Raw genomic sequence first — 13,374 nt, forward strand, 5'->3', positions numbered from 1 at the left:
CTTGGGAGTATATTATAGATGAAACTGTGACTTGGAATGAGCATTTGATCATAGTATAACGTGCATTTCTATAAACATTGGGATTATTTCCAAGCTGAAACTTTTCCTCCCTCATTCAACTTTATTTTTATTATACAATTCCTTAATTCTCCCGTATATAAGTCATTTTAATATTGTATGGGCAAATTATGGCTCCGCCAAAATAAATTCTATCTTTAAATTACAAAAGAAAGTTATTCGTATTTGTACCGGATCGCATTTTTTTTAAAGCTCATACCGATTCTTTATTTCGTGAGCATTAAAGATTTCTGATTTGAATATTACTCAAGTAACAGTCAATGATCAACTTCCAACATCTGTTAACATGTTTAGGTTTAATACTTCTGTCCATTCGTACCCTACTCGAAAATGTAGACATTTCAATTTTTTGAATCCAAAATTATTAGTGACACACACATCTATCAGTCATTCGGGTCCGGACATTCAATGCATTTGGAAAGATCTTCCAGACAACATTAAGTCTTGCTCAACTGTTTATTCTTTAACAGCTAAGGTATTTGATAAAATCATTAAGTTCCCCACTCTTAAGTTAAGATAGGCCCTAACATAATTCTTGGTTAATGATTGTTATTTCTTTTTAAATCCTTTTTTTTTTCATTCAGCTGCATTGTACACCAACACCTGCAACTGCATGCACCCACCTGATCACTATATTTCCTCCAAGCGATAGTCTTTTATGAGGCCCATTCCTTTCAAGCTTAATCGCTCATAGTGGTAGTCTCCTGCATTCCATTATCTCATTTATTTAGTGGAAAAAAAAAACATATTGAAAATCATCCATGGCAGACGTGCCCGTAGGCTGAATTACAGACATTTTCACATAAACCAATATGATTACATAAAGAAAAAAAAAACGCGTACAAAACAATAAAAGATATATACAGAGAATGAAAAAAGAGAAACGGCAAGAACATGTTTGCCGAAACGTCGGGAGTAAGTAGGCCCCTTCCAGGGCCATCCATATTCATATCCAAGAAAGAATACGTGGTGCGCTATTAAGTCATGGTTAAGCCTTCTTCCATCCAACGTTCTACCGCCTTCAAATATTTCATACGTGATATTTTTATTTTATTTTGATGTTGAAGTATATTGAAGTTCAGTTGAATTCTATATAATTATTATGCCACATAAGTGTATTGAAAAACAGTAACACATTCATCAAAACGACTTAAATTAAGTGCTATGAGGAATTCTGAAGCTTTACGATTTCTTAAAACAGGTGTTTTCCTCACAGTATTGAATGATATGCAAATTCGATGCGGTGGTGATACCATTGCCTTACATTATTGAATAATACACACATCTTCCTTCTGTCTTTTTTTTTTTAAGGAATCCATTATTGTCGCACTACGTGACAGGAAATTTAATAAATTTCGTGACAATGACTGAGAAACAAATCAGTTATTATGGCAGCTATCACCTCGCGGTAAAAGAACAAATTGGCCAGACTACAGACACAGCTGAAAGGAACGGCAGCAGAGGCTTAGCGATTCGCGACTTATCCTCTACGCAGTCGATAGGAAATGATGGCGTCCTTCAAGTTCCATGCCGGCTTGCAACCAATGAGATGCAGAAATATACAAAGCAGTTCGGCGGGCACCTCACTCTAAGGAACCCGCATCCTTGCTGCCATCTATCCATCTCTTACCTACTGCAGGGTTGTTACTGAACCACACCTCAAGTCATTTCCACGGGTGCTTGACTGCCGTTTACTTCGTTATTCATCAGTCTACCAGAATAAAGATCACCACTTGCAATCATGGTAAGCCAGAAAAATTTCCTTGTCAAGGATTCATTTTAGAGAAAGGCAGTAGACAGCTTTTATAGAAAAAATGTCGCCATGAAACCTCAAGGTTGTTGAATTTTGATGGATAATGCTGATGTTAGATTTTAACAAGGGAAGTTGTGACTCTGACAAACATACAGCAAGAGTTGAATGTAGGATAAATTTGTAAAAACGTGGAAACCACGGGACTTTATTAAACATCATTAAAAACAAATGACTTGCTTGTGGCGAGCACAATATTGACAATAAATATAAACGGTGTCGCAGGATGTAGACTAGTTTGAGATTGCTATTCTGGACAGTCGCCGTACAAACGCGTTTGAATTCATCTGCGAAATCTAGAAGTTCCAACAGAAACATCTCCAAGTGAAAGTGTGGTTATCGTGCTTGGCTTGTGAGCGCGATACGCGTCATACTAGTATGTTGTTGTTTTTATTACTATTATCATTATTATTATTATTATTATTACTATTATCATTATTATTATTATTATTATTATCATTATCATTACGATAGTTATTGTTATTACTATTGTTATTATTCAGAGTACAGGTAGAAAATAATATAAGGCAAGCTAATGATGATACAATGCAGCATGCATTTTGTAGGATTCACTAATTTTGAAAATGTAAAGTCTACCTGAATTGATCGGATGAAAGATAATAACCTTTGTAAGCCCAATGTGTGTCCTTTACTGTAACCGGTGATGAAAGCGGATTATACAAAAAGGGGATGAAAAATATTCTTCAGTGGTATTTCACAAGTGATCATTACCAAATAGAATCTACATTGGCAGACCCCTTTCATCACAGATTGGGATTACCGTATATCAATAGGTCTCTGTGGTTAGATAAATGAACTTGCATTGTCAGAAGAAATGCTGTTTTGGTTGTTCTTTTCGTTTTTAAACCTCCGTAAGGGAAGCTCTAAACGTCATGGTTGTGGTACTTCGATTATCGGTGTATCTGGAATCAGACAAACTTTGTTTGTTTGTTTATTAGCACTTTTTTGGATATCTCAGCCATTTGAAAACCAATTTTCATCAAATAAATGTTGAATCCTTCTTAAAATTACATGCTCTTTCATATTTTATAAGAGGCTTTTCATTATCTCACTTAGGAATGTTCAAAACATGAATCCCTACCTCAACCAGTACTGTACAGTCCCTTTAAGCAATAAAGAATCGGGTATGTGTGAAAATACCAGAAGTAGGCTTAATGATATTAGACGTAAAATACCTTAGCAAATACAGCATTTTTGCTATATGTAGTTTCACTCTGACATTGTTAATACCTTACATATCTTATTTATATCTTACCTAGCTGTGCATGGCGTCTTCATTTCTGTCTGTTTGCATTTTTTTTTCCTGTGATATTTTAACCTGTGACATGTTTACTTTTGCTATGATTGCTTGTGCCTCATCTCATTATTATTATTATTATCATCATCATCATTATTCTGTTATATGGGGAAGGGAGAGGGGCCCGCATTACTGCTCTTTAGAGGATCAGTAAAAGGCACCCCTCTTTGGAGGAATGGTGAGGGGAGGGGAGGAGGGAGGGGAGAACGCCCTGGCAGTCCTTGGTTGCAGTGGAGTTTATAACATTCCATTCTTTGTTTGTTATTGTTGGTATTTAGGGGTGAGTGGTAAACTGCAGCCCACAGCCAGTGGCTGATATGCTGCCTGTGTGTATGTTTTCATATCTTAGGCTGTCAAAAGTCCTCAGCTATTGTTCCGTCCTCAGATGTTGGTATCATAGGATTTTCCATACTTGCCGTTTCCTATAACTCTCTCTCTCTCTCTCTCTCTCTCTCTCTCTCTCTCTCTCTCTCTCTCTCTGTGTCTATCTCCAGATATCTATGTATTTCTCAGTTCTCTTCCTCTTGTGACATAATTGTGTCCGTAACCCAACCACCATCGAATTAAACAGCTGTGTGTGTACCTATAGTCTATCGTTTACTCGATATCTTTTACATGTCTTTCCAAACCATGCGAACAATTTCGATACTATCATCAAGACAAGATTTCCAAACCCGGGGTTATTTATAAGTGCGTCTCTGTGTCTACAAATCTGCAGAGTAACATGTGTTTTCAATTCTATTTTATTTTTGGGTTTCTCACCATTCTTATTAAAGAATTCTTATTAAAGAAAATAATGTATTATCTGCTTATGAGCAGATAACTCTAAAACCACTCCAAGGCCAGTCAGTTGGCTATTGGAATTGTTTGTTTGTTTGTGTGTGTGTGTGTGTGTGAGTGTGTTATGTATTTTTCAGTATTCTATGCCGAAAAACTTGGAGGAAATTTAAAAGATATCTACGACGTGACACATAGATCTATCCAGCGGATCAGAAATTATTGGATAGTAGTTATCACACAGTTCATTGCTTTTTAGCTGTTTCTTCTTCTTCTTCTTCTTCTTCTTCTTCTTCTTCTTCTCATTTTTTGCATTCGATGTTTCTTCATAAAATTTTTGCAAAAACTGAGTAGCAATACTATTTTGAATTAATTCCTAACATCGTACATAATGTCCCACAAATTTTGGGGAATATTCAGATTGGCTTTTGCAATAAGTCATTTTGATTTGTTTTGATGTGATTCAATCGGATTGCCAATTTCAAGCAAATATTTGACATACTGTAGAATCGGAAATGTCGTTGCAGGAGCAAGTCAAATATGGGCGTCTGAATCATTACTTCAATCATCAATCTTGTGTTCATTCTTTTTTTTTTTTTGATTAAATTTCGAAAAATCATTTGAGAGGTAATATTTTACATACGTAGAGACTTCTTTAACACACATTATGTATTGCATTTGTGTCGAGGCAATGAAATGACGCAATTTGGAAGGCTAAGTGTAATCACACAGTTTAGCTTGGTATTGTATCAGCATCATGCAAATTTGATGGAAGGAATTCATTAATTGATATGATTAGTTCCAAAAGAACAATTTTATTTCCTTTGGATTCATAGCGGAAGTTATTCTGTAGGGGCCTACAGCGTTAACGTGGCAATTCCTTTTATTTATATCTTTTGTGACCTGTTGGCCTGTACCGTCACTCTTCTAAAGCCTAATTGACTATGAAAGCGTCTCCGGGATTTCATATGAACAAGTGGCAGGTCATGATCTTTTTAATGGGTCCCACACTATGCAGTATTCAACTCAAAGCTGTTTCTTCAAATCCTCAGTGTGGTGATTACTTCCATAACGTATTCCCTATCTGTGGACAACGAAGTTCGAAAGAAAAAGTCTTATATCATACATAATAATACACTATGCCATTTCATGTCATTGCTTGTGAGTGGCGCAAAATGAAATGGGCACTCGACACGATCATTCCATTACTGCTTGCCAAAAAATGGACGGGATGCTCCTGCATAGCTGCTCCTGCGAAGGCATCTCATTATGGCGAGAGGAGGATGACTCATAACGGCCATCCCTTGATCAGGTCGCAGTGGGATGGAGCACGCGGTTTGCGTGCATCTCACATGAAATTAGTCTGTTCCCCGTAGACCCTTTGTGATACGAAAATGTCATGTTTACCTAGAGAAGAAAAAAAAACCGTTACGCTCAGTTCAATGTGAACTGGATGTATGTCATTGTTTGCTAATCATCTGTTGTCAACAGTGATACTTCGATGAGCTTTGAAACGTATATGTCAAGATCTAGCTGTATATCCCGATTGAGTAAATCATACAGCAAGGGGATGATCGATCGTCTGTCGTGTTCAAGTTCAAATCATTTTTTTCTTCATCTCCAATATAAGTAATAACACACAGGCTCTTATACGTACAATAAAGACAACAAGAAAGAGATGTCAATATAAGTAATCAAAATACACAAGTGATGAGAATTAAAGAAGTGAAACATTATTGAGTGACAAATGATTTTTGAGATGGAGATGGAGGACCCACTACAAAGCAAAGTTTGTAGATTGTGAGTCCCACCAATTATAGAATATGAATAAAAGAAAAACAAAAAGATGGTAACCAAATCCAGTACATATTACTTGATCAATGTGGATCAAATTAAACTTATATTCATAAAAATAAACTGTGCTGTTTATTGGGTTAAAACCAAATAAAGTGCATAAGCCCAGCAGAGACGAGACTAACAAGACATGTACGGTGGCATAAGCCAAGACACAAATAGGGGATTGTATAAAAAAAAAGATTAAAAAAATATATATATATACATATATATAATTATATATAATATATATAAATATATGATGTATAATTTATATATACATCCAGAGAAGAGTAAAGAAAAGAGCATGTATGAATGTAGTTTCAAGTTTGCTCTGACGGATGAGGGCATGTAGACCCCCCTCCCCGACGATTTTAGTGCCCCTTCGAACAAAATGTGGTTCTATTACCCTATAGGAATGCTACCTACCACGTTTCATGAAACTGTCATATATATCTTAAGTAGATGCTAAAAATGTGACAATATTGCCCCCCCCCCCATCGCACACACCACAGAGTATATAGCAAACTTGAAACTACATTCATTAACATACGTATATGGCATTGTACTAAGTCTATCTCGCTTGGTTCTAGAAGAATTTTCCTTTAAACAATCCCTTAAATTGGGGCCTTGCCCCAACCCCCGCCAACAGGCTGGTTAAAATTCTGTCATAAGGTTTTCAAGAAGGAGCTGAAAATGTAAAAGTTCCCCCCCCCCCACCCCGGCAGCAAACAGGGCACCCCTGCGATCCGCCACAATCAAACATGAAACTTCAGTCATCAATGTCTTCCTAGCACTAACTTAACTCTATATACGTATGTTAGGGTTCTTAAGAATAAGATGAAAAAAAAAAAACACCAAAAAAACCCCAAAAACAAATACATAGTTTAGAAACTTTGAGGCTTCGACTCCCCCCCCCCCCCCCTCTCCCTGGGCCGGGGAGGGGGAGGGAGCTAAAGGGAGGGGTCATTTAAACAAAGTGAGATCCTATCACCCTAAAGATGCTGCAGCTGCTATCTGCCAAGTTTGGTGAAAATCTGTTGTGGGGTTCTCAAGAAGAAGCTGTCATAGAGTCTTTAAGAAGGTGCTGAAAATGTGAAAGTCCCCCCCCCCCCCCCCACCCGACCCATGCAGGGTACTCATGGATCTGCCATAGGCAAACTTAAAACCACAGCCATTAATATCTATAACACAAACTTACCTCTATTTTATTAAGTTTTGACGAAGAAGATAAAAAAAGAAAATCTGTACTTAAGGGACTTTGAGGCTCGATCCTCCGCCCCCCCCCCCCCCCCTTCCCGGGAGTGTTCTTTTCAGTTGAAACCTACCTGCCAATTTTGGTAATTACCCGTTGTGTTGTTTTCAAATAAAATGCAATCAGTAAAGGAGGGTTCGTAAACGGTTGCAAAAGGTTCGTTAACATTCGCAAGAAAGTTCGCAAACGGTTTTTATTGTCGCAAAGTTTTTTTTGTCGCAAAGAAATTTTGAACATGTTCAAAATTTCTTTGCGAACCTTTGCGAATTTGTATTTTCGCTAACAGTTGCAAACATTCGCAAACATTCGCAAAACACTCGTAAGAATTCGCAAACGGTCGTAATACGGTGTCGCTAACGTTTTTATAGGATTCGCCACTGCTAGCGAACAAGTAACCACATGGTTCCTATATAAAAGCTTCTGAAACAGACAAGGTTCCTCTCTAAGAAAGTTCTTGAAGCTCTTGACATCTCCATCATGATTGTAATTGCTTCAAAAGCTTTTCATATTGACTAAAGTCTGTCCTCTGCAACAAGCACTCTCTGACTCTCTTTCTTTTCTTCTTCCTTTCTTGTTTTTCTTTATTTTATTTCTCTTATGCTGCACAACTCTCTAAAAAAGAAAGAGTGAAAATGTTCACTCTTGAAGGAATGAATTACAGAAAAGAGTGAGTTTTGAGTGAAATTGGAGTGAATTTTGAGTGAAAATATCTATTTTCACTCATTTTGGAGTGACCTCAGGGATCACTCGAAAATCTTGGAGTGATCCCTGAAGTCACTCCAAAATGAGTGAAAATGAACATTTTCAGTCCAAAATCACTCTAATTTCACTTGAAACTCACTCTTTTCTGTTATTCACTTCTTCAAGAGTGAACATTTTCACTCTTTCTTTTTTAGAGAGAATAGCTGTAGCAGCAGCCTGACAAAGCAGCTCTTCAAAGATATCAATACCTTGAGCCTCTTCTTGGCAGAAATTTATTTCCATATCCTGGAAATCCATCTTGAACGGTTATCACAAGAGATCTGAATTCAGTGGAAGGTTTTATGTCGTTTTATGGGTCTTACTATACACAATCGCCTGGTTCTTTTCTAGGTCCAAGAACATTCGCAAAATTGTCGCAAAGAATTTGCAAACAGTTGCTAATATTTGCAAAATTGTCGCTAACATTTGCAAAATTGTCGCTAACGTTTGCAAAATTGTCGCTAACGTTTGCAAAATTGTCGCTAACATTTGCTAACATTCGCTAATAGTCGCCACCTGTGTTCGCAAACACTTTCGCAAACATTCGCTAAAGTGTTGCTAATTGTCGCTAAACATCGCTAAAAGTCGCTAACTGTCGCTAATGGCAGAAGCGAACTTTGATTTTTCGCAAACATTCGTCAGAAAAGTTGGCGAATCTTAAATTCGCTACGTTCGCAAACGTTCGCCGCTCAGTGAGATACCAGCTTTAAGGTTCATGCGCAGTTTTAAAACAGATCGAGTTTATCTATAGGTTTTCCCGGCCAATTTCGCGCTTTTGTCAGTCCATTTGATTGAAGGTTCATTCAATTTAGCAAAAACCCTCGTTATCGCACAGTCTGTCTGTTAAAATTGCAACTTGTGCGTTCAGTTAAGCATTTCGATCAATGAAATTTGCACATGTGGCTTTCGAATTCGTAAAAAGGGCAATCAAATTGGCCGATACTCTACTTTCATTCAAATTCGCCATCACTCGAGTTTTTTAGTCATTCAATTTCGCGAATGGGCAGTCAAATTCCAAACATTTTCATTCAAATTTACGTCATGTTATTCTTTTTTTTTTAAAGGTGAGAACATTTAAACATGTATTTCTATGTGACTTTTTGTTCTATCCACATACTGTTAAGCAATATAAGTATCATATTTCGAGTTTGTTGTTCTGTAACGCCCCTTTTCTTTCATACACGTCATCATAGGCCTACATGCACCAGTACTACAGAATATAACTTCATCTATACTTATAGTTATGACAGCACAAGTTAGATAGAGATGTATAGGGAAACCAAGCGGGGAAAGGGCACCGGCGTAGCTAGGATTTCATCTTGGGGGGGGGGGGGGGGGGGTTAGTATGCGAAGGAGCGAGCAAGGGTGGGGGGAGGGTGTGGAAGTGCCGGAGGGGGTTGTATACCCCTATAAATGGATTATGGAATGACGGTGTGAAACGACAAATTACTGGCAGCGATATCAGGAGAATGGCATAACGACTACATGCGAGCGAGGGGAGCGAGCGAGCTTGAAATTGTGACATTTTACAGTCCAAAAACTGCCGTTTGTAGCCATATTCTTTTGCTTTGTAAATTAAGGGGGGCGCACCGGGCGCAACTGCTGGCAATTACTGGCAGCAACATCAAGTGAACTGCATAGTAATTAAATGCGAGCGAGCAAAGAGAGCGAGTTCGGAAATTTTGACATTTTACAGTCCCAAAACTGCCATTTGGAGCCATATTTTTTCGCTTTGGAAATAAAGGAGGCGTGGGGCGCAACGGGCGCAACTGCCGGTAATTACTGGTAGCAACATCAGGAGAATTGCATAACAATTAAATGCGATCGAGCGAACGAGCGAGCTTGAAAATTTTGACATTTTACAGTCCAAAAACTGCCGTTTGTAGCCATATCTATTTGCTTTGGAAATTAAGGGGGGCGCACCGGGCGCAACTGCTGGCAATTACTGGCAGCAACATCAGGTGAATGGCATAGCAATTAAATGCGAGCGAGCGAAGAGAGCGAGCTTGAATATTTTTGACATTATTTTTACAGTCCAAAAACTGCCATTTGGAGCCATATTTCTTCGCTTTGGAAATAAAGGAGGGGTGGGGCGTAACGGGGCGCAACTGTCGGTAATTACTGGCAGCAACATCAGGAGAATTGCATAACAATTAAATGCGAGCGAGCGAGCGAGCGAGCTTGAAAATTTTGACATTTTACAGTCCAAAAACTGCCATTTGTAGCCACATTTTTTTTTTTTTTTTGCTTTGGAAATTAAGGGGGGGGGGGCGCACCGGGCGCAACTGCTGGCAACTTTACTGGCAGCAACATCAGGTGAATGGCATAACAATTAAATGCGAGCGAGCGAAGAGAGCGAGCTTGAAATTTTGACATTTTACAGTCCAAAAACTGCCATTTGGAGCCATATTTTTTCGGGGGGGGGGGGGGGTGGCGCACCGGGCGCAACTGCCGGCAATTACTGGCAGCAACATCAGGGGAATTGCGTAACAATTAAAATAATGCGAGCGAGCGAGCGAGCGAGCTTGAAAATGTTGACATTTTACAGTAAAAAACAAACAAACTGCCGTTTGTAGCTATATTTCTTCGCTTTAGAATTTAAGGGGGCGCATCGGGCGCAATTGCTGGCAAATACTGGCAGCAATATCAAGAGAGCATAATGATTACATTCGAGCGAGCGGAATGAGCGAGCTTGAAAATTTTGCATTTTACAGTCCAAAAACTGCCGTTTGTAGCTATATTTTTTCGCAGCAACATTAGAAGAATGGCATAAAGATTAAATGCGAGCGAGCGAAGAGAGCGAGCTTGAACATTTTACATTTTACAGTCCAAAAACTGCCGTTCTTAGCCATTTTCGCTTTGGAAATTAAGGGGGGGGCGCACTGGGCGCAACTGCCGGCAATTACTGGCAGCAACATCAGAAGAATGACATAAAGATTAAATGCGAGCGAACGGAGCGAGCGAGCTTGAAAATTTTGACATTTTACAGTCCCCAAACTGCCGTTTGTAGCTATATTTTTTCGCTTTGGAAATTAAGGGGGGGCGCACCAGGCGCAACTGCCGGCAATTACTGGCAGCAACATCAGAAGAATGGCATAAAGATTAAATGCGAGTGAGTGAAGAGAGCGAGCTTGAAAATTTTACATTTTACAGTCCAAAAACTGCCGTTCTTATCCATATTTTTTCGCTTTGGAAATTAAAGGGGGGGGGGGGGCGCACCGGGCGCAACTGCAGGCAATTACTGGCAGCAACATCAGAAGAATGGCATAAAGATTAAATGCGAGCGAACAAAGCGAGCGAGCTTGAAAATTTTGACATTTTACAGTCCCCAAACTGCCGTTTGTAGCTACAAGTATATTTTTTCGCTTTGGGTACACTGCGCACATCCTGCTTATATGCAGAATGCCAACCAGGAATCACAATCTTTTGTCGGGTCCGGGCTTTTTGAACAATGTTTCACACTATATACCTATTTAATTATGGTTAAAAGAAATTATAGAAAGATATCTTATTTCTGGATCACCCTTTCATTCAAAAGCAGTTTACTAACACTTGAACTACTATTTCGGGAAATCCTTCTTTTTTTTTAACCAGCGGATTGGGAGGGGGCGCACCCCCCCCCCCCCCCCTCTCCGTAGTTACGCCATTGCTTTTGGGTGAAATAATTGGACAGATTTCTTGAATTCTAACAAAAAAGCAAGAAAATCTTTTCATCGCGGGAATTATGATTATGTGGGGTGGGGCAAATGGTGCGCTTGCCTTCCAATATTTTCATGGGGGCAACATTTTTGTTTTCTTTCAAAAGCAAGAAAATCTTCTCATTTCGGGAATTATTAATTACGGGGGGGGGCAATTAATATGCTTGCCCCTCCATTTTTTTTTTTTTTAATGAGGCTAAGGCTCGCTCTTGGGCTGGCAATATGGACTGGTCAGAAGTAACGTACATAGACCCTACATACTTGTAAGTAGCACACGTACATGCAAACGTGAATAAGTGCTCCGTATCGTACGGATGTACAGTACGGTCGATAAATAGTAAACACTGTAGAATACCAATAGATATGTATAAAATCAGTGCTGCCAGAACCAGGGGTGCGAATTGTTTTTGCCAACGAGTTGTGTGTGTGTGTGTGTGTGTGTGTGTGTGCGTGTGTGTGTGTCCCTGGTGCAAAATATATTAAAAAAAGTAGAAAAGAATAATTATTTAGCGTCCGGCGTTGAGGTCGCTCGCAGACTGATTTTTTTTTTTTTTTTTTTTTTTTAAGATCTGAAGGGGGGTGCGTTCGCACCCAACGCACCCCCCCTGGTGACGCCCATGATGTATATATCTCAAGAAGACAGAGAAAGAATTATTGAAACATTTAAGGAGCATAACCTTGACTTCCTGGCCGACACATCATGCACACTCGGAATAAAACGCTCAACGGCCAGATAAGTTGTGGCCACATGCACTATCTTCGGACTGGAAGACTAGGTAAGCACATTGCAAAAAAAAAACAACAACAACAACAACAACAGCAAAACAAAAAATGTTTCCAAAATCTCTAGAATAAATAAGAAGTTATGTTCACACGACAAGCCCTAACCTCGAGGTTAGGAAACCTCGAGGTTAAGCTCTTGCCCCCTAACTTCGACGTGCGTCCACACGACGAAGCTCAACCTCGAGGTTAGGAAACTTCGAGGTTAAGCTTCTGTCCCCGTAACTACGAGTGAGTCCCACTCAAAGAGGTTCTATAGGCCTATATGTAAAGAACCTCTTTGGTCCCACTCGATGTTAAAATCACAAAACCGGAAGTTTCGCGGTGACCCCGATGGGGTCATCCCACGAGACCGACACCCACGAGTCATACGGTCCACGAGACCGTCATCAAAAATAGGTCCATTAGTCATACAGCCCATGAGTTATACGGCTCACGAGTCATACAGCCCATTAGTTCGACACTAGGCACAAAAGGCTCACGAGACCGACACTAAGCAAAGAAAGCCCACGAGACCGACACTACACAATTAAGGCTCATGAGACCGACAGTACGCAAAAAAGGCTCACGAGACCGACACTAGACAAAGAAAGCCCAAGTGACCGACACTAGGCAAAGAAGGCTCACGAGACCGACACTAGGCAAAGAAAGCTCACGAGACCGACACTAGGCAAAGAAGGCTCACGAGACCGACAGGATGAACAGCGCCATCTACATGTCAATTACAAATATGTACCTGTACAGGGTTTTCCATTAAGGGGAAAATTACATACTGGCGGGTGCAATTTCGTTACACTGTCGAGCGAGATATTGTAACTAGCTAATGACAGCACCATCTACATATTAACGACATTAAGTATGTATTTCTACACGTGTGGCTTTTAGGGGGCAGGTCTGTCATGCTACGGGGAGCGACATTGTTACCATTTCTTTTCTTTCTTTTTTTTAATAGAATTGTCCTCTTCATAGGACCCCCCCCCCCCAAAAAAAAAAACAAGAATGAAAAAGTGATAGAGGACATGAACAATGAATGGTTTACTTTTAGATGCCATCATGCTATAATATTTAATAGGCTTTCCTAATT

At 39.5% G+C, this 13,374-nt stretch overlaps 1 protein-coding gene across 1 annotated transcript in view; it reads left to right on the forward strand.

Moving 5' to 3' along the window:
* The first annotated feature begins 1,717 nt into the window (after positions 1-1,717).
* LOC139739134 (tubulin alpha-2/alpha-4 chain-like) overlaps positions 1,718-13,374 on the forward strand; it is a 34,651-nt gene continuing 22,994 nt past the window's right edge. The window contains exon 1 of the mRNA XM_071649752.1: positions 1,718-1,822. Coding sequence (XP_071505853.1) covers positions 1,820-1,822 — 3 coding nt within the window. The 5' untranslated portion in view covers positions 1,718-1,819. The remainder of the gene's footprint in view (positions 1,823-13,374) is intronic.

The sequence above is a fragment of the Diadema antillarum genome, unplaced genomic scaffold, assembly GCF_040938485.1.
Source record: "Diadema antillarum isolate AM-2024a unplaced genomic scaffold, OU_Dant_1.0 seq00000783_RagTag, whole genome shotgun sequence".
In the NCBI taxonomy this organism is placed as follows: Eukaryota; Metazoa; Echinodermata; class Echinoidea; order Diadematoida; family Diadematidae; genus Diadema; species Diadema antillarum.